The 22,974-nt window shown below is 46.4% G+C and overlaps 2 protein-coding genes and 1 long non-coding RNA gene across 4 annotated transcripts in view; 2 read left to right on the top strand and 1 right to left on the bottom strand.

The window, feature by feature from the left end:
- LOC131705298 (uncharacterized) overlaps positions 1–11,985 on the bottom strand; it is a 141,010-nt gene extending 129,025 nt beyond the window's left edge. Inside the window, exon 1 of the long non-coding RNA XR_009310289.1 lies at positions 11,945–11,985. This is a non-coding gene — a long non-coding RNA (uncharacterized LOC131705298). The remainder of the gene's footprint in view (positions 1–11,944) is intronic.
- On the top strand, positions 1,723–19,980 carry LOC117965120 (uncharacterized). 2 transcript variants are annotated; one of them, XM_059007690.1, is made up of 15 exons: positions 1,723–1,853; positions 2,966–3,120; positions 3,591–3,700; positions 4,268–4,463; positions 5,825–5,967; positions 6,550–6,841; positions 7,536–7,702; positions 8,570–8,742; positions 9,215–9,279; positions 10,579–10,730; positions 11,677–11,805; positions 15,562–15,619; positions 16,103–17,920; positions 18,155–18,224; positions 18,477–19,980. In XM_059007690.1, exons 2-14 carry the CDS (start codon positions 2,994–2,996, stop codon positions 18,208–18,210), a joined length of 3,486 nt encoding a protein of 1,161 aa, XP_058863673.1. In that variant the 5' UTR covers positions 1,723–1,853; positions 2,966–2,993; the 3' UTR covers positions 18,211–18,224; positions 18,477–19,980. The 2 variants fall into 2 exon arrangements, with proteins under 2 accessions (XP_058863673.1, XP_058863672.1); XM_059007689.1 differs by having other exon boundaries at positions 16,103–17,925.
- A 722-nt stretch (positions 19,981–20,702) lies between these two features.
- LOC131705295 (large ribosomal subunit protein bL9m-like) overlaps positions 20,703–22,974 on the top strand; it is a 4,660-nt gene continuing 2,388 nt past the window's right edge. The window contains exons 1-5 of the mRNA XM_059007707.1: positions 20,703–21,014; positions 21,353–21,512; positions 22,216–22,340; positions 22,614–22,667; positions 22,867–22,968. Coding sequence (XP_058863690.1) covers positions 20,922–21,014; positions 21,353–21,512; positions 22,216–22,340; positions 22,614–22,667; positions 22,867–22,968 — 534 coding nt within the window. The 5' untranslated portion in view covers positions 20,703–20,921. The remainder of the gene's footprint in view (positions 21,015–21,352; positions 21,513–22,215; positions 22,341–22,613; positions 22,668–22,866; positions 22,969–22,974) is intronic.

Genomic DNA, 22,974 nt, shown 5'->3' with positions numbered 1-22,974 from the left:
AGGGTTTTAAATATCGCAACAGCAAACTCCACATCTGTAATTAGGCATAGCACTTTATAATGTTTCAGTTACCAGGGAGTTGCGCCATCTCTTGTCAAAATGATGAAATTGCTGTGTTTTTTTTATACTATAAATTAAATGCCACCTAGCGGCCAAACATTGCAATTACCTTGCAGTCCGGCGTATAGAAATCGCAGTGACGTGTGCGGTGAGGCGAGAGAGCTGGAAGGAGGTGAAGATGCTCACAGCTGTACATTAATAATAATAATAATAATAATAATAATAATAATAATAATAATAATAATAATGTGTTTATCACAAATAAAGACGCAGAGAGACGGATATATGATAGACAACTAATATATATATATATATATATATATATATATATATATATATATATATATATATATATATATATATATATATATATATATATATATGTATATATATATAACAGTTAACCTTGGACTCTGCAGAGAGACCAGCAAAGAGAGTTACAGCCGTCCAGTCTGGAGAGTGGAAGAGACTGGAAATCTGCCCAAAGCTTGTGATAAGGTTATAGATAGCTAAACACGCTTCATGCATTTTCTTCTGTATAAAGTATGTATTGATAATAATAACATAGTGTACTCAATTGTATTCCAAATTACTGAAGAAAGCCAAGTTTGTATACATAAATAAAGTCTGAAAACGTAAGATAATGTGTCGTCTCTCTCTCTCTCTCTCTCTCTCTCTCTCTCTCTCTCTCTCTCTCTCTCTCTCTCTCTCTCTCTCTCTCTCTCTCGTCTGTGTGTATGTGTCGTCTCTCTGTGTGTCTGTCTGTCTGTGTGTGTGTGTGTCCTCTGTCTGTGTGTGTGTGTGTGTCCTCTGTCTGTGTGTGTGTGTGCGTCCTGTGTGTGTGTGCGTCCTCTGTGTGTGTGTATCCTCTGTGTGTGTGTCTGTGTGTGTGTGTGCGTGTGTTCTCTCTCTCTCTCTCTCTCTCTCTCTCTCTCTCTCTCTCTCTCTCTCTCTCTGTGTGTGTACACAAATGTAAGATGTATACAGTACGGTTTACACTACTGTACAATAACATGCAGCCAGTTAGGATCACAGCGAGTTATATCTACAGTGACATGTTAGCAGTGCAGTAGTGCAAGGATAGGGCATCAGCTGAGGATCCAGTAACGTGGTGCTGAGGTCAGGCGAGTCCAGCGCAGAGCAGGAGGAGCGGAGAATGAGATCTACAAGCGCAGTCTGAACAGGTACGGTGTGTTTTTATTTTACATACGATTTCCTCACACTGCAATTCAAGTTCAAGTCACAGCCTTGTAAAGTAAGGCAGAAGCACAGAGACTCGGGCTTTGGTACAGCATACAAATGCATGTATTGAAATAACGTTTTGTTTGTTTTTTGTCATGGAAATATCGTGACAGTTGGCAGCCGCTGCACCTTTACGTAAAGCGACGCTGTTAACCCACGAAGTACCGGATTAATTTTTAATCATTAGAGTCCAGAATCGCCACGATTGGCCAAATCAGAAACCGGTCGGCCCCTGTCATTGGTGGAAAAGGCCTCGCCTTGCTATTGGATGGGATGGAAGCCGAGCTAACGGTACAGACGAGAACGCTTCTCTGATTGGCCAGGAGTAACAGACAGGTGTGTGGGGAGGGTTGGCTCCCCAACGGTTCTCGGCGCATGATTGGACCAAAGGGTCTCCCTGTTTGACGCCGATTGGCTGTTGGACGACGCGTGTCGAATGTGATTGGTGGAGGCGGAGCGGGGGTCGCGGATGAGAGAGAGAGGGCGCACCCACACGGAGCGGGCTGGCGTTTTTAAAAACACGAAATTAAATAAAAAGGATAGCGGAACAGGTGAGGATTTTAAGGGTGTCTGTGTTAATTTTTATGATAGTTTAACGGCACGATATTAAACATGTACACTCCGGAGGCGACGTCATGTGCTGTCAATGTGTTTACATGCCCTGCAAGGTCACGCCGATATTGTTGAATTAATTATAATTTTACAACATTGTCGCCTTTCTCTGTGCATCGTAATCGCGAAAGTAAAACGCCACGCAATTTTGAGGCTAGTATACTGTACAGAAATTGTTTTATTGCACGCTGTCCGTCTGTGGTCCGACTTATAAGTGCAATTTATATAACAATTGCGTCTGTAAGCAAAACAAAACGAAACCAAAAACACACACGCCACCTCCTAAAACGATTGAAAATGTCTATAACGTGTAGTTTATCATTCGGATACAAAAAGTTAAATTACTTATTTTTTTCAATTCCAATTGCCAAAGGGATTTTTTTTTTAAGGAATCCTGTAATGAGATTTTTTAAAAAAAAGTTAATGGAACTGGAATTTAACTAACGGAAACTTCCGCCCTCAAACCCTGGACCACATACAGCTGAATGTTGAACAAGGCTTGCTACTGTATTAAGTGTGAAATCAGATTGCAGAGACCTGCCATGTGTAGCACACACTTGTTGCGTAACCTGCCTGCGCCCTCACGTTCGGACCTGACACATTCTCTGTGTCAAACTGCATCATCCTGTCTTGACTATGGAGCCTCAGCTGATGCGCTATCCTTGCACTATCGCACTGCTAACATGTCACTGTAGATATAACTTGCTGTGATCCTAACTGGCTGCATCCTAGTTCATATTGGATTCTAGTAGTGTTATTATTATACACAGCATCCTAGTTCATATTGTATTCTAGTAGTGTTATTATTATACACAGCATCCTAGTTCATATTGGATTCTAGTAGTGTTATTATTATACATAGCATCCTAGTTCATATTGGATTCTAGTAGTGTTATTATTATACAGAGCATCCTAGTTCAGATTGTATTCTAGTAGTGTTATTATTTGCTAGTTATTGCTAGTTATGGTGTTTTATTTGCACCCCTGGCTTCGCTGCCACACCCCTGGGCCCCCCCCCCCTGTGTTAAGTCTTGTTGATTTCCTGCTGTAGGTCCCACCTTGCCAGGGTGTTGAGGAAGATGTCAGCCGTGGGCGAGGCCTCGTGGCACAGCCTGACCACGGGGCAGAAGGTGGCTCTGGCCCTGGGGGTCCCTGCCAGCGCCACCATCGGATACATACTGTACCACCGATACAAGGGCAGCACAGGTACAGACAGCAGGGCTGCGAATGAGACTCCCATTGCACAGCAGCGTCGCCCGTTCCAGGTTTTACTACCAGCTTGATCAGCCCCAGTGTGTCTAGGTAACAAGCTCAGGTGTGTCTGATTATTAAACTCCTAGTGAAACCAGGAGTGGATCACACTGCTATGCAACAGGAGTCTTATTTCCATCTCTGTCTTAAGTTTCTTTCACCGTCCTGGGTAAGACTTGTAATCAAATTTCATGCTGCATGAATTTATCAACCAGGGTTGGAGGTCATTTCCAGATTTGCCGTTCCAATTCAGGAGTGGAAATAACTGTGAGGTTTTGCAACTGATTGAAAGGGACCTGAACCCTGTTTTAGCGCTCCTATGAAGATGAGATACTGTTAACAGCACCGCTGCTGAATGTGTTTTATTAATGATTCGCTTTGCAGTCCTTTTAACTGTGTCGTGTGTTTTTAAACTCTTTTTGTAGGAGAGAAGCGCGTCGGAGACTTTGGGGAAGACTCCACGGGATCCAGGGTTACAATCCCGGCGGACGCGCTCCGGTCCATCGCCCGACGGAAAGGGTCTTTCCTGAAGCAGGTATTGTCAAAACGAGATGGACTGGGATTCGAATCTGCTGTCCGCCTTCCCCGAGCATGTGTGGAACATCTGTCCAGTTCAGAGTCTGAACTAGCGCTATGGCTACGGAGAGTGCAGAACGATGTCGGATTAAAAAAATGGCAATCCATTGCATTATTATTATTATTATTATTATTATTATTATTATTATTATTATTTATTTATTTATTTATTTCTTAGCAGACGTCTTTATCCAGGGCGACTTACAATTGTTACAAGATATCACGTTATTTTTACATACAATTACATTATTTTTTACATACAATTACCCATTTATACAGTTGGGTTTTTACTGGAGCAATTTAGGTAAAGTACCTTGCTCAAGGGTACAGCAGCAGTGTCCCCCCACCTGGGATTGAACCCACGACCCTCCGGTCAAGAGTCCAGAGCCCTAACCACGACTCCACACTGCTAATCAGGCGTACGAATAGACTCCGCCTCCCCTCCCCTCCCATCCCCACTCCCTCGCACGCTGTGCCTCCTCTCGTACCCGAGTGACTGTGTACTGCTGTTCTTGTCTCTGATCAGCTGCAGCAGCAGAGCGGGGCTCGGGTTGAGATCGAGGAGGAGGAGGAGGAGGACCGGACCTCCAGGACCTTCCTCCTCCTGGGCTCCCTGGAGCAGGTGAGCCGAGCTCGGGTCTCCATCGCCAGGCTGGTGTCCGAAAACCAGCAGGTCACCGTGAAGATGGAGGTGCCCAAGGCTGCAGTGGGACGCATCATAGGTAAGGGGTAGGGGGTCAACGTTTTTGGCCGTTTATTTGGGGGCGACTCACACAGGTGTTACAGGGCAGCACAGGGTTACAATGCAAGCTTCATATTTAAATACAGTGTAGTTTACAGCAAATGCAAATAATAACACCACTAGAATACAATATGAACTAGGATGCTATGTATAATAATGACACTACTAGAATACAATATGAACTAGGATGCTATGTATAATAATAACACTGCTAGAATACAATATGAACTAGGATGCTATGTATAATAATAACACTACTAGAATACAATATGAACTAGGATGCTGTGTATAATAATAACACTACTAGAATACAATATGAACTAGGATGCTATGTATAATAATAACACTACTAGAATACAATATGAACTAGGATGCTCTGTATAATAACAACACTACTAGAATACAATATGAACTAGGATGCTATGTATAATAATAACACTACTAGAATACAATATGAACTAGGATGCTCTGTATAATAATAACACTACTAGAATACAATATGAACTAGGATGCTATGTATAATAATAACACTACTAGAATACAATATGAACTAGGATGCTATGTATAATAATAACACTACTAGAATACAATATGAACTAGGATGCTCTGTATAATAATAACACTACTAGAATACAATATGAACTAGGATGCTATGTATAATAATAACACTACTAGAATACAATATGAACTAGGAGGCAACAATTTAGGATTACAATTTATATGTACAGTGACAGATGATATGAGTTTAATAAGAGACACCTGAGCTTGTTACCTGTACACACTGTGGCTAATCAAGCATATATTAAAACCTGTAATGAGTGAAACTGCTATGCAACAGGAGTCTTATTTCCATATATACATACATACAAATGGATGGAAATAAGACTCCTAATGCACAGCAGTGTCACCCATTCCAGGTTTTACTATGAGCTTGATCAACCCCAGTGTGTCTAGCTAACAAGCTCAGGTGTGTTTTATTAAACTCTTAGTAAAACCAGGAATGGATCAAACCGCTGTGAAACGGGAGCCTTATTTCCATCCCTGTTGCTCTATAGACACATGATAAATAATAAAAAAAGAAACCATATGAATATAATTTAGATCTTTCTTTTAACATCATGCAATCAAATAAACTACAAGTGTTTCATGTTAGATTTCGAAATGTCATGTTTTTCAATTTGGTGTCAGTTTCTCTGTTAAGTAAACAGTGTGTAATTCAAAACGTTATTCCAGCAGGTTTCATTTGACTTTATGAAGCTAAATTAGTTAATTCTATAGAGGCGAAACTTTTGGCCAGAGCTGCAGGTATCTCTTAACACACCTAACCTTTCATTATTGAAGGTCGAAGGGGAGAGTCCATCAAAACACTCTGTCTGAACTCTGGGGCCCGCGTAAACTGCTCTGGAGAGAAGAGGAGCCACAGCCTGGGAGAGAAGGGGTTGATAACCATCACGGGGACCAGGAAAGAGGTGGAGACTGCCAAGGTGGGTCAGAGTGTTTTTTTAAATGGCATTTATTGATTTTTGTATTTGTCAGACTCCTTTATCCCAGGCGACTCACACAGGTGTTACAGGGCAGCACAAGGTTACAATGCAAGCTTCAGATTTAAGTCCAATTATAAAAGTTTTATAAAATTGCAATAGTAATAAACTTATATAGTTTAAATGTAAAATTTGAAAATCAAAGATAAAAAGCTTATTGTTGGTTTCTAAACTAACCAAATTGAGTTCACTTGGAAACTAACTAACTGACTGACTGACTGGGTTCACTGCAAAAGGACTCTTCTGAACTGTCTGACTTTATGCTTTTCACATTGCACTGAAACACAGAACCAAACTCGGTCCTTTTGCCCCAAACGGACTGAGACCGCCTCTTGAGAAGGACTCTGTTCGGTTGTGATTTAAAAACGAACTCTGAAAAGGGACAGTCGATTTGGATCGTTCACACACACACACACACACACACACACACACGTGCTTCCAAAACTCACCAAACCTGCAACTCAGTTTGAAATCAAAACTAACAGAGAGTGAATGCCCCAGAGTTAACGCTGTTTCGTTCTGTAGGAGCTGATCATGGAGAAAGTTATCGAAGAGGAAGTCTTCCGGAAGAAGATTTTCCAGTCAACAGCCAAGAGGCAGCAGAGGAAGCAGCCGTCTCTGGGGCAGGGGGAGGGGCAGAGACAGGGGCAGAGGGAGGGGGAGAGGGAGGGAGACGCGGGGGCTGTGCTGGGGAACGGGACCCCCTCCTCAGCCAGGACACCCGAGTCCGTGCAGGAAGACCAGAGAACCACGGAACAGGATGGTCAGAACCAGACAGACCAGCTAGAGTCACCCCAGGACATCGCCAAATTCGAAAGCAAGTAAACTATGAGGAGGAAAAAAAAAAAAGTATAACTTCAAAACTTTCTAACTTAGAAAGATTGTCTTGCCGGCTGTTCAGAGTTCAAGAATTTTTGTTGTGAAGCCGCTGTTTGTGAGTCAATTAAACTGACTTCGAATGAAAGCAGTTGAACTGTTGTGACAATTATGTCTTTAAAATATAAATTGCAATTTCTTGGAAGGAATTGATTTTAAAAATGAATGGGACATGGAATTGGGTTAAGTCTTACTGATGGAAATAAGACTCCTGTTGCATAGCAGTGTGATCCATTCCTGGTTTCCCTAGGAGTTTAATAATAAGACACACCTGAGCTTGTTGCCTAGACACACTGGGGCTGATCAAGCTCATAGTAAAACCTGGAATGGGTGACACTGCTGTGCATTAGGAGTCGTATTGCCATCCCTCAGTGACATCATAGTTGACCTACCACGACCTCGCACTTGTACTCCCCACAGTGTCTAGGTAACAAGCTCAGGTGTGTCTTATTATTAAACTCCTAGTGAAACCAGGAATGGATCACACTGCTATGCAACGGGAGTCTTATTTCCATCGCTGGCATAGCCGTTGTATTTCATATCAGATTCAGGTGTGTCTGATTTGAAGATCTTCTGCTGTAGCTCTCCCAGTTCTCAATTGGGACCCTCTTCCCCCCCCCCCCCCCCCCCTGCAGTTCCCAGTCCGGATCTCAGTTTCTCTCCGGATGAGCACCTGGAAGTGTACGTCTCTGCGAGTGAGAGTCCCGGACACTTCTGGATTCAGATCCTGGGGGTGCGTTCCTTGCACCTGGACCAGCTGACTGGAGAGATGAGCCACTTCTACTCCAGCTCGGGCCAGACGGTAACCCTCTCTGTGAAACTGTGAATGGGCCTTGATTAGCATTACTTAGTCATTCAGCAGACGCTTTTTTTTTATCCAAAGCGATTTACAGAGACTAGGGGGGTGAACTCTGCATCATCAACAACTGCTGCTGCTGCTGCTGCAGAGTCACTTCCAATAGGACCTCGTTTTTTTTAAGTCTCATCCGAAGCTAATGAACTCTGGTCAGTTGAAAGCATTGAAATTGATTCTGGTAATGTTGTTTTAGCACAAGGTAACTTTACAAAACTCCAAAGGAACTCTTTTAAGTAGGCTTTTGTAGCGAAATTTAAATACAAATGTGTGTGTAATATAGATACATGCACAGCTGTTGCCAACAGTTTTGCATCCCCCTATAGAATGAACTATAGCTTCATAAAGTGCAATGAAACCTGCTGAATAATGTCACATTAACATATTGAATTGCATACCAACGCTTTGTATAGTTTTCCCACATTCTTAACGAAAAACTGACAAGTGGAAAAATGTGACATTTTGAAATCCTGTACTGCTGTTATGGCTTCCCTCTGGTAGACTTTTGCGATGTCATTTATTTCGATTTACAGTCTCAATCCTAAAATTCTAGGTGATGCAAAACTCTTGGCCAGAGCTGTAGATTTTATATGGTCTGAAATTTGTACGGAAGTGAAAAATGTCCGCACCTCGGATTTCAAACGCACGAACAATCGCATTGATTTGGTACTCGATTGTAAAGGTGAAGGAAGGACAGCTGGTCTTGCTTTTCAAATCCGCACGTTGATTGAATCCCTGCTGATAAATACTTTTTTTAAAAAGGCAGTTCCGAGTCAGAGTGTCCACACACGGCCGTGTTATTTGTGTTCATCCCAGGAGGAGGTACTGAACGTCGTGGCAGGCGATATCGTATCCGCCCCTTACAGGCAGGAGGGGTCCTGGCACAGAGCGAGGGTCCTGGGGTTCCTGGACAACGGGAATGTCGACGTCTACTACGTGGATTTCGGGGATAATGGGGAGATCCCTCCCGGCAGGATCCGCTCCCTCAGGTGGGGTGGAGGGGGGAGTGGGAATGGGATGATTATTATTAGTTTATTTAGCAGACGCCTTTATCCAAGGCGTCTCACAGAGACTAGGGTGTGTGAACTATGCATCAGCTGCAGAGTCACTTACAACTACGTCTCACCCGAAAGACGGAGCACAAGGAGGTTAAGAGACTTGCTCAGGGTCCCACAATGAGTCAGTGGCTGAGGTGGGATTTGAACCGGGGACCTCCTGGTTACAAGCCCTTTTCTTTAACCACTGGACCACACAGCCTCCCTGTCCTGCAGCATCTCTGCTGGGGGTGTATATAGCTTACAGTTTGAAACACTAGATGTTTAAAAAGATCAAATGTTTTACAATTGTCCTTTTAAACCTTTTTTTTTTTTTTTAATTTTTAGAAATTTGAAAAACAGTTTTTTGTGTTGAACTATGAGAATTATTTATTTATTTATTTATTTATTTATTTATTTATTTCAGGAGTGACTTTTTAAGCTTGCCGTTCCAAGCCATCGAATGCAGCCTGGCTGGAATCTGCCCAGCCGGTGAGTGGAAAGCACTCCGAATCCAGCTGCATGTTAGATGGCGTTGCCGGGTGTAGAAACTCAGCTTCTCTTCTGTCCCGCCTCCTTGAGAGTTTGTCTTATTTTTTTTGATCCGCACCCAATCGCAAGCGGAGATGGGAGTCGATTCCTGGTTTTTTTTTTTCCAATTCCTTTTAAAATTAACTTAGAAGGAATTGATATTCGAGAGATGTTAAGAATCGTTGAGATTGATTGATTGATTGACTGCTTCTTTCATTCGGAGCCAGTTTCCTTGTTGAAATTGATCAGCGACCTGTCAGAATTGGAATTGGCAATTGACCCCCACCCGGATCACAATGAAGTGCGTCACATGACAGCCTAGAGCCAATCACGTTGGTGCTAAAGTCATCGTTAACAATTATTATTATTATTATTATTATTATTATTATTATTATTATTTATTTCTTAGCAGACGCCCTTATCCAGGGCGACTTACAATTGTTACAAGATATCACATTATACATTATTTCACATTATACAGATATCACATTATTTTTACATACAATTCCCCATTTATACAGTTGGGTTTTTACTGGAGCAATCTAGGTAAAGTACCTTGCTCAAGGGTACAGCAGCAGTGTCCCCCCACCTGGGATTGAACCCACAACCCTCCAGGCAAGAGTTCAGAGCCCAAACCACTACTTTGCCGTAGAATTAATTCTGTGATCAGTGAACACTCGGACTCTCTTTACAGACTCTGTTACAGAGTTAAACACCCAACGCTGGTCCTGCAGCCAGTACCAAGCTTCAGAGCTCCCCCCGTTCTGTTACATCATTGAAATGACCCACCTGAACGGGCTGTCTTACTTTTTCATTTCAAAGCAGAAGCGAATCCTCTTTATTCATGTAAACGCAGTCAGTGATACAGCCCTGCCCGGCGTTTAAATACTTTTCATGATCGCTTTTTAATACAGATGAGTCTCTTATTAACGCGCCGCGATCTCGTTTGCACGTTTCTGCTTGTCGATTGAAAAATGAAAGGCTTGGATGAATTTTTTTTTTAAAAAAGCCCATTTAGTTGTGTCACAGAAACCCGTAAATTTAAATATTAACACATTTCTCGGTGTGCGATTTTGAGAGACGCGACAGGCTTACCAGGGATCAGTTTGAATTCTTAAAGGAGAGTCAAAGTCTGGGGTGGGGGGACGGTGATGAACGGACGGACGGACGGACAGTGGGAGACAGACAAACGGAAGCCTTGCTGATCTGCGATGACGCAGTAAGGAGAGTAACAGCCAGCGCGTGTCTCTTCGTTTTCAGCCGATGCCTGGACCGAGGAAGCTCTCGATGAGTTTGACCGGCTGACCTACTGTGCGGAGTGGAAGCCCCTCCTGGCCAAACTGTGCAGCTACTTCCAGACCGGCATGACCACGTGGCCCAACGTCCGGCTGTACGACCACAGCAACGGGAAGGTGAGCCACGCTCGGTCCTTCAGCTTCTGTCCCTGGTCGAATGACCAGCGGCGGCCGGGGAATTGGCTTTCGCTCCGATTGCATGAGCTGTTGAAGGATTTTCGTGGGGGGGGGTCTTCGTTAAAAATGCAGGCCCTTTTATTCACTGTCTAGTTATCTGTCACGCTACAGCAGCGGCCAAAAGTGAATTAAGTAATTTTGCTTCATAAAGTGCTGAATAATGTAACATATTGAATTGCACACCACCGCTTTGTAGTTTTCCATAAGCTTAACGAAACATGTGACATTTTAATAATGTGATATTTTGAAATCTGAATATTACTGTACTACTATTATGGCTTCCTTCCTGTAGTACTTTCAGTTTGATAGAGAGCGTTTTTTGTCAGTGAAATCTTTGTCAAACAAAAACATCGCCTCACAACGAGACGTTTTCAAAGCCTCGACTCCAGTCTTTTTAATCGACTCCTACTTTTTTGAAGGAGACAAAACATCTGTCGATTTTTTAACAAAACTAGAAGCGAACAGCTAAGTTCTGGATCTCAGGTCAGTCTGTGATCGTTATGATGTGACGATGCAGCCTCAGAATGTGTGAATCTGTGAATTCCGCGGGAGATTCCGCAATTTCCAAGGAATTCCGTGATCCACAGATTTGACTTTTAGTAAGTTGGTATGTGATTGTTTATAATGCTGTCCTTAGCAAAATCCCAAATCCTCTTAATACATACCTCTAGTGGTATCTATAAGATCTCAGGCTGTTCTAAGTTTCTCAGTTCCTAAAGTTCGTGTGAAATTTGGGTAAAAAAAAAAAAAAAAGCCTCTACTGCTGTCTCTCTGCCTCTCCCGCACCTCTCTAACCCTGACCCTGACTCTCATAGCTGCCCTCCTCCCCTAGTTCAGTTCAGAGCGGTCCGGTTCACCCCCACCACCCCGTGTTCTTCTCCCCCAGAACCTGGACATCGGCGAAGAACTGATCCGATTGGGCCATGCCGTCCGGAACCAGAAGAAAGGTGCCGGAGATGGGACCGGCCCAACGGAGAAGGGTGACTCCAACCCAGTGTCACTGCAGAAGATGCTGGTGAGATTATTATTATTATTATTATTATTATTATTACTTGGTCATTTAGCAGAGGCTTTTATCCAAAGCGACTTAGACTAGGGGGTGAACTATGCATCATCAACAACTGCTGCTGCTGCAGAGTCGCTTCCAATAGGACCTCGTTTGTTTGACGTCTCATCCGAAGGACGGAGCACAAGGAGGTTCAGTGACTTGCTCAGGGTCACAGTGAGTCAGTGGCTGAGCTGGGATTTGAACCCGGGACCTCCTGGTATCAAGCCCCTTTTCTTGAACTACTGGACCAGCAAGGCCTCCTGGTTGTTTAAAATCTGTGTGTGTCTGTGGCAAAGTGCCCCGCCCCTGTGTGCATTTGTGTGTTCTGTGTTGTGTATATGCGTGCGTATGTTAATGTTGGTGTATAGATTGGTACACGGGATATAAACGGGTCTGTGTTTCACGTGTGTTTAAAGTGTATAATTATATTTAGGCACGAGGATGGCACATCACTTCACGTGCAGATAAAATGTGTATAATGTGTGGCACGGGGTTGCACGTAATGAATTCACGTGCTGGGATTCAAGTGAGTAATTAATTAGTAATTGAATCCCAGCACAACAGTATATATAGATGCACAGTTTCACTCAGTCGGGGTTGGTGTTCGGTGAGTGGAGAACGGGAGAGAGAGAAGGAGAAAAGAAAGTCAAAAGTAAAGTAATTAGTGTTTTCACTCACCGTGTTTGTCCGTTTGTCTGTTCACTGGTTAGCCTGTTTTGTTTGTCTCTTTATTTTGGCGTATAGTGCCGTGTCCCGTGTTTTTGTGTTTCAAACCTTTTATTTTCTGTTTATTAAATGCTGAGCGCGATCACGCGCCCAGCTTATACCAAACCCCAAGTCTCTGTGTATTCCTTTTCTGGTCTGACGCCACCCACTCTGGCCGTCTTTGTGACACGTGGTGTCTTCGTGGGATAGCCGCGCCTCCAAGCGTCAGACCAGGAGGGGTCTGGATTAAAAAAAAAAAAAAAAAAAAAAAAAAAAGATTACAAATATTGTTTTGGGGGAAAAAAAAAAAAAAAGTCAATGGCAGAAGACGCCATCAAACTGCGGGGCTGGTTCCTAGAGAACGCTGGGCTGGAGGCCCAGTCTCTGCCCATAATCGTCCGGGCCCTGTGGATGATGGACAGTGAGAGATGGGAGGCCTATCAGGAGGAACACACCCCAAACACCTTGGAGGAAGGTGTGGAGTTTCTCCTCAGCTACCTGGAGGCAACGATAAAAGGAACAGCAGCCCAGGTAGCAGGCCCACCAGCAGAGGGTGAATGCCTGCTGTCCCCATCTCCACCAGCAGAGGGTGAGTACCTGCTGTCCCCATCTCCACCAGCAGAGGGTGAATGCCTGCTGGTTTTGCCTCCACAGCCCAAGCGGGAGGAGCCTGAGCGTCCACAGCCCAAGCGGGAGGAGCCTGAGCGTCCTACGCCTGAGTGGGAGGAGCCCGAACATCCTACGCCTGAGTGGGAGGAGCCCGAACATCCTACGCCTGAGTGGGAGGAGCCCGAACGTCCTACGCCTGAGTGGGAGGAGCCCGAACGTCCTACGCCTGAGTGGGAGGAGCCCGAACGTCCTACGCCTGAGTGGGAGGAGCCCGAACGTCCTACGCCTGAGTGGGGGGAGCCCGAACGTCCACAGCCCAAGAGGGGGGAGTCGGTGCGTCCACAGCCCAAAAGGGAGGAGTCGGTGCGTCCACAGCCCAAAAGGGAGGAGTCGGTGCGTCCACAGCCCAAAAGGGAGGAGTCGGTGCGTCCACAGCCCAAAGGGAGGCAAGTCGGGGCTTCCACAGCCCTGGGACCCAAGCCACCAGCAGAGGGAAAATGCCTGCTGGTTCAGCCCCAAGAGCCGGAAGGGGAGGGGTTACAGGCTCAACCCCCTGAAAATTTTTGGGGGGGAGAAGGGCAGGATGCTGGTGTCCCCCAGCAGCCTCTCGCTATGCTGCTGAAGGCAGCACGGCGTGCACATGCCCAGCCGCCACAGCAGAGGGAGCCAGCACCGCCAGGAGCAGAGGAGCTGGAGCTGCCTCTGCCTCCACCACCGCCAGGAGCAGAGGAGCTGGAGCTGCCTCTGCCTCCACCACCACCAGGAGCAGAGGAGCTGGAGCTGCCTCTGCCTCCACCACCGCCAGGAGCAGAGGAGCTGGAGCTGCCTCTGCCTCCACCACCACCAGGAGCAGAGGAGCTGGAGCTGCCTCTGCCTCCACCACCGCCAGGAGCAGAGGAGCTGGAGCTGCCTCTGCCTCCACCACCGCAAGGAGCAGAGGAGCTGGAGCTGCCTCTGCCTCCACCACCGCCAGGAGCAGAGGAGCTGGAGCTGCCTCTGCCTCCACCACCGCCAGGAGCAGAGGAGCTGGAGCTGCCTCTGCCTCCACCACCGCCCGGAGCAGAGGAGCAGGAGCTGCCTCTGCTGCCCGTACCTCCGCAGGGAGTACGGTGGCCGGAGCCCCAGAAAGGGGAGCTGCCGGCCACGAAGAAGGGGGAGGAGGTCTGGAGACCACTTTCCCCAGCAGCAGTTTCGCTGCAGGAGTTCTTGTGGCCGGAGCCCCACAGGAGGGAGCTGCCGGCTACGAAGAAGGGGGAGGTCGGGGAACCACCTGCCCCCGCAGCTTTTTCGCTGCAGGACAGGACCAGCATGCTGTCAGCCGTGCCACTACCGGCAGGGGAGCTGACAGCATTTCCAGCCATGGGCCCACTGAAGCCTCCCTTCCCAGCCCGAGACTTTGGCCTGGACTGCTGGGTATTTAAGGGGGGAGGTGGCCGTTGAGGCCATGTGTGCTGCGCACAAGGGGGGGTATATGTGGCAAAGTGCCCCGCCCCTGTGTGCATTTGTGTGTTCTGTGTTGTGTATATGCGTGCGTATGTTAATGTTGGTGTATAGATTGGTACACGGGATATAAACGGGTCTGTGTTTCACGTGTGTTTAAAGTGTATAATTATATTTAGGCACGAGGATGGCACATCACTTCACGTGCAGATAAAATGTGTATAATGTGTGGCACGGGGTTGCACGTAATGAATTCACGTGCTGGGATTCAAGTGAGTAATTAATTAGTAATTGAATCCCAGCACAACAGTATATATAGATGCACAGTTTCACTCAGTCGGGGTTGGTGTTCGGTGAGTGGAGAACGGGAGAGAGAGAAGGAGAAAAGAAAGTCAAAAGTAAAGTAATTAGTGTTTTCACTCACCGTGTTTGTCCGTTTGTCTGTTCACTGGTTAGCCTGTTTTGTTTGTCTCTTTATTTTGGCGTATAGTGCCGTGTCCCGTGTTTTTGTGTTTCAAACCTTTTATTTTCTGTTTATTAAATGCTGAGCGCGATCACGCGCCCAGCTTATACCAAACCCCAAGTCTCTGTGTATTCCTTTTCTGGTCTGACGCCACCCACTCTGGCCGTCTTTGTGACAGTGTCGTACTGGCGTTGGCGTGAAGGAGATGCCAGCTTCCAGTTCGGCTCAGGAGAATTGAATCTTGTCTAGGTAAAGTCAACCCGAGACACGACTTCAGATTGAGCACAGAGAGAACAAGAGGGTGTGAAATGGAAGCCGAGTAGAGTTTAAAACAGAAGGTAGAAGAAACTTTTCTACAGAGAGCGAGCGAGCGAGAGACAGGGAGCGAGATATTCTGTGCTTTTAAAGAATGGTGCTAACCAGGGACAAGCCTTGGTGGGCTAAACGGCCTTTTTTCTTGTTCCCAAACCTTTTCATTATGTTTTTTTATTTGTTTGTTTGTTTAGGATGATGTCACAGGAGCAACCTCGGAGCTGAGTTTGTCCTGCCTCAGCCTGGCCTCAGGTAATGACTTCTTTTGTAAAACCTTTTATACCTGAAGGGATTATCATCCGATTTTAAAACAGGGCTGTCAAAAGCCAGCCCTTCCAGTCCTGGTCTTTGTTCCAACCCTGTTCTAAACCAATGAAAACCTCCATCCAGACCCTGAAGTCGATCATGATCTCATTTTACCTGTTAAACAAAAACCTGGAGTGGAATCGCCCACCAGGATCGGGATTGATTGGACACCCCTGGATTATATGAAAGGCAAAACCAGTTTGGTTCAAGACTGTGTGGGGCATCAAATTCAAACACCAAAGCTAGTTCCGACTGTCTGCTGGTATTGTTGCTTTACAACGAGGTAACTTAACTTAAAACAGAGTAGGCTTTTGTACTGAAACATAAATACAAGTGTGTGTGTGTGTGTGTGTTTTCTATATAACTAGGTGGGTGTCTTATTTAAATTCCTGGCATTTGCATGTTTATTAATGAGCCGCTTCTGTCAAGGCGTTCCGGAGCGAGGCTGGGTGTCGGAACGGTTGGGGCTGGAGCGTGGAGGGGACCCCGCGGAGGTGATGCGCTGCGACGTGGAGCGTCCGGTCTCCCCCCTCCTCCTCCGCCCCCCCTCCTCCCCCTGCAGCCTGGACTCTGCGGGCTGCTTCTCTGTCTCCGCCGGCGAGCTCACAGACGTCTCGGGAGAGCTTCTGTCCCCCGACTTGAACGCAGGGATCCAGCCAACATCTTTCAGCTCCTCCCCCGCCGAAACTGAGCTGCGTTCGGCAAGCCTGCCGCCCTGCGAAGCAACCGTAGGCAACGCAACTTCCACGCCTACCGCTGCAGGCAAGACCCTTAAAGACAGGCAGGCAGCAGCAGCAGCAGCAGCAGCAGCAGCGAGCGACCGCGCCCCAGACAGATCGCTACCACCACCGCCCTGCCTAGGAGAGAAACCGGACAGCGAAATGGAGCCCCTCCTCTCCCCCGTGGAGCTTGTGACGTCCCGGCTGGGGTCGGTGACCCTCTCCGACGAAGTCTTCGCCGGTTCCAGCCGCTCGGGATCCACCAGCTCCGCCCCGGAAACCGCATCGGGGTCCCCCTTGAGCGGGGCCTCCTTCACGGGCGACAGCAGCCTCTACTCCCCCAGGGGTTGTTTCTATTTCGCGTCGACCTCGGAGGATTCCTCTTCTCTGTCGTCGTCATCGTCTTCTTCTTTTTCCTCCTCTTCCTCTTCTTCCTCACCCAGCAGTGCTTCCGTTTCGGCAGAGAAGAGCATGATCCTCATCGACTCAAGCTGTGTGAGCCCGAAGGAGCAGGAGAGCCTGGGAGAGGAGGAGCAGGAGAGCCGGGGGGAGGTGGAGGTGACCAGGGAGGCTTCGGGGGCAGTAGGAGAGGAGGAGGAGGAAGAGGCCCTGGACTTCCTAGCCAGGGCGTTGCTGGAGCGTTGCGTCTCTCAGTGGGACGAGACCTACGATGCCTCCAGACTGGACTTCCTCTCCTCCGGGGAGATGGAGCTCGCTAGCGGGGAAATCCCAGGAGCTCCGGACAGGAATTTCCTGGAGGAAAAGGAGGAGGCGAGGTTTTTCAAGGCCGTCTCTCGGAAGGAAACGCTTACAAAGAAGAAGTCGACGCTCCATCTGCCGAGGGAGGAGGACGTCTGTGACCTCACGAAGGACGATGGTGAGGGGGACAGGTTTGACGGCGAAGGGAAAGACCGTCGCGATGTCCCGTTTGAGGGACAGGACGCCCGTGACCGTGCTAAGGAGGAGGAGGATGAGAAAGAAGACCTGATTGATATCGCAAAGGGGTTCAGGACCGGTGAGGTCATAGACCTGCCAGAAGAGGGCGACGTCACACGGGGGCAGCGTGACACCTACGACCTCGCGGATGGAAAAGGAGGCGGGTTCGACAGAGCGGGACGTTTTGGAACGGCCCTTGTTGACCCCGCTGGGAAAAAACTAGCGGATCCCGTCAACGAAGACGAAACGTTTCAGACCCCCGGAGCCGAGAGAGAGAGGGAGGGGGCTGGTGAGGAAAACCCCAATGAAGAACAGAGAAGCTCTGACCTCGCAAAGGAAGACGGCGACCTCGTGAGAGAGCAGGGGTTCACTTCTGACAACGCTTCGGACGAGCGAGACTCCAGCGACCGAACGCAGGAAAGAGAAGACGGCGGCCATCGCGGAGCGAGAGAATTGGGGACGGCCTCTGAACTGAAACCGGAAGACTCGCACCGGATTGTTACCCCTTTCGGCAAAGATGAGGGAATGAGCTTGGCTATCCAGGATCGGCAAAGATTTGGTAGCACCGAAACCTTCTGGAGGGGCGATCCAGGTGTGGTGAGCACTGGCACTCTCTCTCGTTTGCTCACTCACTCACACAAACGCATCATCCACTCTGGTGTTGGGTGGGAGACTGGCCAGATCACTGGGTTTATGAAATGATTATTTTTGGATTATTGTCTATGGCAGTGTAACTAGAACTGAAGAGCAAGTAAGCAGCTGCAATAAACCCTTTACTTTTATTAGTTTTATTATTATTATTATTATTATTATTATTTTCTTTTAGAAGCGGCCTCAATTTCAGGGAGCGGTGACGATGTCCTTGATGATGACTCAGTGTGAGGCACAGAAACAAGGTAGCGTTTTATTTTTGATTTGAATTCATTTTTTCAAACGCAGCAGCGCAGGGTTTCCCAAACCCAGTCCTGGGGGGGGGGACCCCCTGTGTGTGTCTGCTGGTTTTCATTCCAAATGAGATCTCAATTACTGAACCCTTAATTTGAACTGAATTTGCTTTTAATTAGACCTTTTTTAGTTGGGGGTGGAAAAGTGGGTTGGGAACCTGTGTGTGTGAGATTTCTTCCGTTTTTAAACTTTCTCTGTTTTAGGACCATGATGAAAATCAGCTGCTGTCTGGAGAGGGACCAGCCAACAACAGAGATGCTGAACTTGCTGCTAAAAGTGTATTAATGCTGAAGCCACAGGGGTGAGAATCCTATTGCACAGCAGCTGCACCCACACAGTGTGCATAGGCAAGCTCAGGTGTGTCTGATTAAACTCGCAGTAAAACCAGGAATGGATCAAACTGCTGTGCAACAGGAGTCTTATTTTGGAATATACGGGTTTGTGCCAACGGACAGTATTATAAAATCTTGTGTGTTGTTTTTTTTTGGTCAAACATTAATGGGAATTAATAATTTTATGATTAATCGACAGATCATTTACACAGCATGAAAGGGGAGGGTGGATTTTTTCCTCGAAGTGTTTTTTTTACTCGGATGTTTATTACACAGTTATTGTTGTGATTTTTTTTTCTCTAGTTTAGTAAATACTTGTAAAAAATCCTTTACATCTGGACGGCCCAACCCTGTTTTTTTTCCTGTGCATTTAAAATCACTTCCAGCCTAAAGCAAATAGTTTCATAGTTTACAGCTCTGGCCAAAAGGTTTGCATCACCAAGAATTTTAGGATTTAAATAATAATTTAAAAAAAAAACTACATGATCATAATTTAGATCTTATTTAACATCAAGTAATCCCAAAAATTATAAAGCGCTATTGCTACCGGAAGCCATAATAGCAGTACAGTATTTCATGTTAGATTTTGAAATGTCAATTTTTCAATTGTCAGTTTTTCATTATCTGGAAAGCTATACAAAGCGGAGGTGTGCAATTCAATATGTTAACATTATTGAGCAGGTTTCACTCGACTCTATGAAGCAACATTAGTTCATTCTGTAGGGGGATGCAAAACCTTTGACCTCAGCTGGACAGCCGGTAACGCTGCTGTGAAATTAACCCATCGTTTGCTCGGGCTTCTTTCATGTATTTTCGGGTCGGGTCAATTGATGTTGAACAGACTGCAGCCAATGAAAGGGAGAGATGTTTCTATATCCCTGATTACTGAGCGGAGATTGAAATTCTCACGCCCAGAGGTTTTCATGCAGGTTGGTATATATAAAGGATATCTATGACCTATCTGGGGGTGTTATAATACATTTGCATTGTATAGAATTTAATTTGATCAAATTAATTTACAGGGTGGGGCTCAACAGACACATTGTTAGTTTTATGGCAGCATTTTCTCAAGTTGTCCTCTTTATTATTCCAAACGTGTCTGCATGACTCAGATGAGCTTTGACCTCTTGCATCTCGTGTGTTTAAAATTACCGTAAAAAGAAAGAAAGTTGTCTCTTGTCGCGTGACTTTTGGACCCCTCCCCGCGTTGTCCTGTATAACCCATTCATCGTTCTCTGAATCGGTTCCCGATTGCTCTTGCTTGTGTATTTGAAATACTGTTCCTGACATTTAACAAAAATATATATTCTTGTGTTCAAAAATATATAATGTATTGAATAAAATATTTATGTTCAAATTTAAAACATAAAACAAACTATGGTGTCTTTTTTTTGGGGGGGGGGGGGGGGGGGAGTTGAGACATAGAAACCTAAATAAAACGTTGCAAGCTTTTGTACACTTTTGTCTAAGGCCTAGAAATACAGTGCTGTCCCCTGTAAGGCAAAACATAATCATTTTGTTTTGTTTTTGTTTAAATCAATACCAGTTAGATCTACCAGTCTCTGTGCCTCAAGCCTGCCCTGGACTGGAGGGAGGGAGCACCCTTTCTCTTAGGGGGGTGAGGTAGGGAGGGAGGGAGCAGTTCAGTCTCCGTGCCTCAAGCCTGCCTTGGACTGGAGGGAGCCCCCTTTCTCTTAGGGGGGTGAGGGACGGAGGGAGGGAGCAGTTCAGTTTCTGTGCCTCAAGCCTGCCCTGGACTGGAGGGAGCACCCTTTCTCTTAGGGAGGGTGAGGGAGGGAGGCAGGGAGCAGTTCAGTCTCCGTGCCTCAATTAACTAAAATAGTGCCCGCAACGCTATAAATGTAGCATTGCTATGTAAGCATTCATTTGTATTAATATATATATATATTTTAACTTATTTTATTTACCATGTTGTAAACAAACAACTGTTCAAATAAACACGGAGGGCGGACACGTAGAAAAAAACGTTATCTTAAAATGATTTCAATGGTTAGTTACTGTCTAATTAACTCGTAGAAAACTACTCTTAGATTGCTTTAATGATTCCACTATAAATATGTTAGTTCTGTCAGGCACCTTTCAGGACACACTGTTGTGGCGGGGTCCTTTCACACCAGCGTCCCTCCGCATGTGTGATCCAGCCCCGTCGCAGAGTTGCTGTGCACCCTTGGTGTGTGTCAGAAACTGAGTTTGAACCGGGCTGGTTTGAAACCAGAACCGCAGGCTTGTGAACGACCGGGTCGGCACATCGAAACCCCGCTTAGACAGGGAGAGAAATCAAGCGTGTTCGGCGAGATGTGGGGTCGTTGCGTCTTTCAAGGGGTAATACGAGAACTAAACCAGGCGTCTGCGGGGCATGTGAAGAGCTTTTCAATCACAGCATGCAGGGTAAGTCAACGAGCACGATTATATCGCAATTATAAAGGCTACAGAGTGCACAGGTCAGTTGTGTTGTTATTGTTAGTCTTAAAGATGTGACTGTGCAACAAGATAACTACTCCCAAGTCTGCTGCGATCGCGTCTGCCCCTGGAGCTAAACATTACAAATTAAAGTGAGCTAAAATATTAACTTCTTAAGTTAGCAATCGTAATTTCTTTAAAAAAAAAAAACAGAAAACAAATCTTGCAGAGTCCGTGTTAAGGTGCTGTGGTTCCGTCAGTTTTGCTGGCAGTAGACGCCACTGAATGGTTAGTCTGTCTGTCTCTCTCTCTTCCCCTCTCTGCAGGGCACGGTGAAGGTGCAGCGCTGGTGGCAGGTTCCTCTCTCGCAGGAAGGCAGAGACCCGAAGCTGCACCCGCGGAGACACCGAGTGTACCGGCTGGTGGAGGACAGCAAGCACAGCCCCAGAGAGAAGCTGGAACTCATTCTCACACAGACCGTGGCCAGTGAGTGACACCTGCCAGTCCCACACGAAACCAGTCACTTGAGTCTAGATTTTACGAGCCTCCGTCAACACAGAACCTCAACAGAAGTTAAAATATTCAGGTCGATTTCCCCAAACAGCTGTGTGCTAAAAACACGTGTTTCTTCTCAAGTTTGAGACCCGTGTAGTCTTGTAAATGAAAATGTATAGAAACACAGGTGGAGAAAGGACAGGCATTTGCTTAATGACAGAAGTGTAAAAGGGGGAAAATTAAGTAATGTTTTTGTGGGCTACAGGGCTGGAAGTAAGACTCCTATTGCACAGCAGTGTCACCCATTCCAGGTTTTACTACCAGCTTGATTAGCCCCAGTATAGGTAACAAGCTCAGGTGTGTCTTATTATTAAACTCGCTGTAAAACCAGGAATGGATCCAACCGCTGTGCAACAGGAGTCTTACTCCCATCACTGATCTTACCAGCTTCTCGTTAACGGAATAATGGATTTACTCGCTCCTAATCGCCTCTCAACCCCAAGGGTTAAACTTATTAATTAAACTTCCATTCATGATCTCATTTTACCTGCTAAACCTCCTGGAGTGCAGTGGCCCTTCAGGTCTGTGTTTAGGCACCTCTGTTCTAAGGACTGTGAATCTTTCGTCCAGCGCTGTAGGCGTGTGTGCGAGCGATGCTGCTGCGGTTCTGCCATGCTGTGTTTGTGTCTCTCAGAGCTGGGCGGTCGAGGGGACACGGTCTCTGTGAAGAAATCTCTCGGGAGGAACAAGCTGCTCCCGGAGGGGCTGGCTGTCTACGCCTCCCCTGAAAACAAGCAGCGTTTCGAGGAGGAGAGGAGGGTGAGTGAGCTTCTACTTCCTCCCAGAAACTCGGGTCCCAGGGGCAACGAAACCTTTCCGCAGTGCAGAGACAACAGCAGGAATGGGACTCCTATTGCATAGCAGTTTCATCCACTCCAGGTTTTTCTAGGAGCTTGATTAGCTTCTAGGATAGGTAACAAGCTCAGGGGTGTCTGATTATTAAACTCGCTGCAAAACCAGGAATGGATCCAGCAGCTGTGCAACGGGGATCTTTGGAGTTCTGAAGTGGTCTTGTTCTGATGCTGTCAACAGATGCTGAGAGAGGGGAAGCCAGAGGAGAGGGTGCAGACCAGGACTGGAGAATTGGTGAGTGAATTTGGGGGCAATTCATTTTCTTTTCAATTCCATTTTAAAATCAGTTCCTGCGAAGGAATTGGAATCGCTGCTGGAGCGACCTAACAAGCGTCACGACTGTTCAACTGCTTTCGTTCGAAGCCAGTTTAATTGACTTCAGTTGGAGTCGCGTGTTGCTGCTGAACACCGTCTTGTGTGTTTTTCTTTCCAGACGGTGGCGTTCTTGAAACAGTGCCACCTGGAGGTGGGGATGAAGAATAACGTCAAGTATGAATTGACCAAGGAGATCGTTTGCCGGACTCTCCTCAGAAAGGTCTGT

The sequence above is a fragment of the Acipenser ruthenus genome, chromosome 35, assembly GCF_902713425.1.
Source record: "Acipenser ruthenus chromosome 35, fAciRut3.2 maternal haplotype, whole genome shotgun sequence".
NCBI classification, from domain to species: Eukaryota; Metazoa; Chordata; class Actinopteri; order Acipenseriformes; family Acipenseridae; genus Acipenser; species Acipenser ruthenus.
Note: the sequence above shows the minus strand (reverse complement) of the source record. Positions and strands in the feature narration are given on the sequence as shown.

What these genes read in the sequence shown, in the direction of transcription:
- LOC117965120 (XM_059007689.1), top strand. Translation starts at nt 2,994, where the DNA reads ATGTCAGCCGTGGGCGAGGCCTCGTGGCACAGCCTGACCACGGGGCAG. An exon ending in AAGGGTCTTTCCTGAAGCAG is followed by an intron (nt 3,701 to 4,267) that starts GTATTGTCAAAA and finishes GTCTCTGATCAG; the next exon opens with CTGCAGCAGCAGAGCGGGGC. An exon ending in GGCAGGATCCGCTCCCTCAG is followed by an intron (nt 8,743 to 9,214) that starts GTGGGGTGGAGG and finishes TATTTATTTCAG; the next exon opens with GAGTGACTTTTTAAGCTTGC.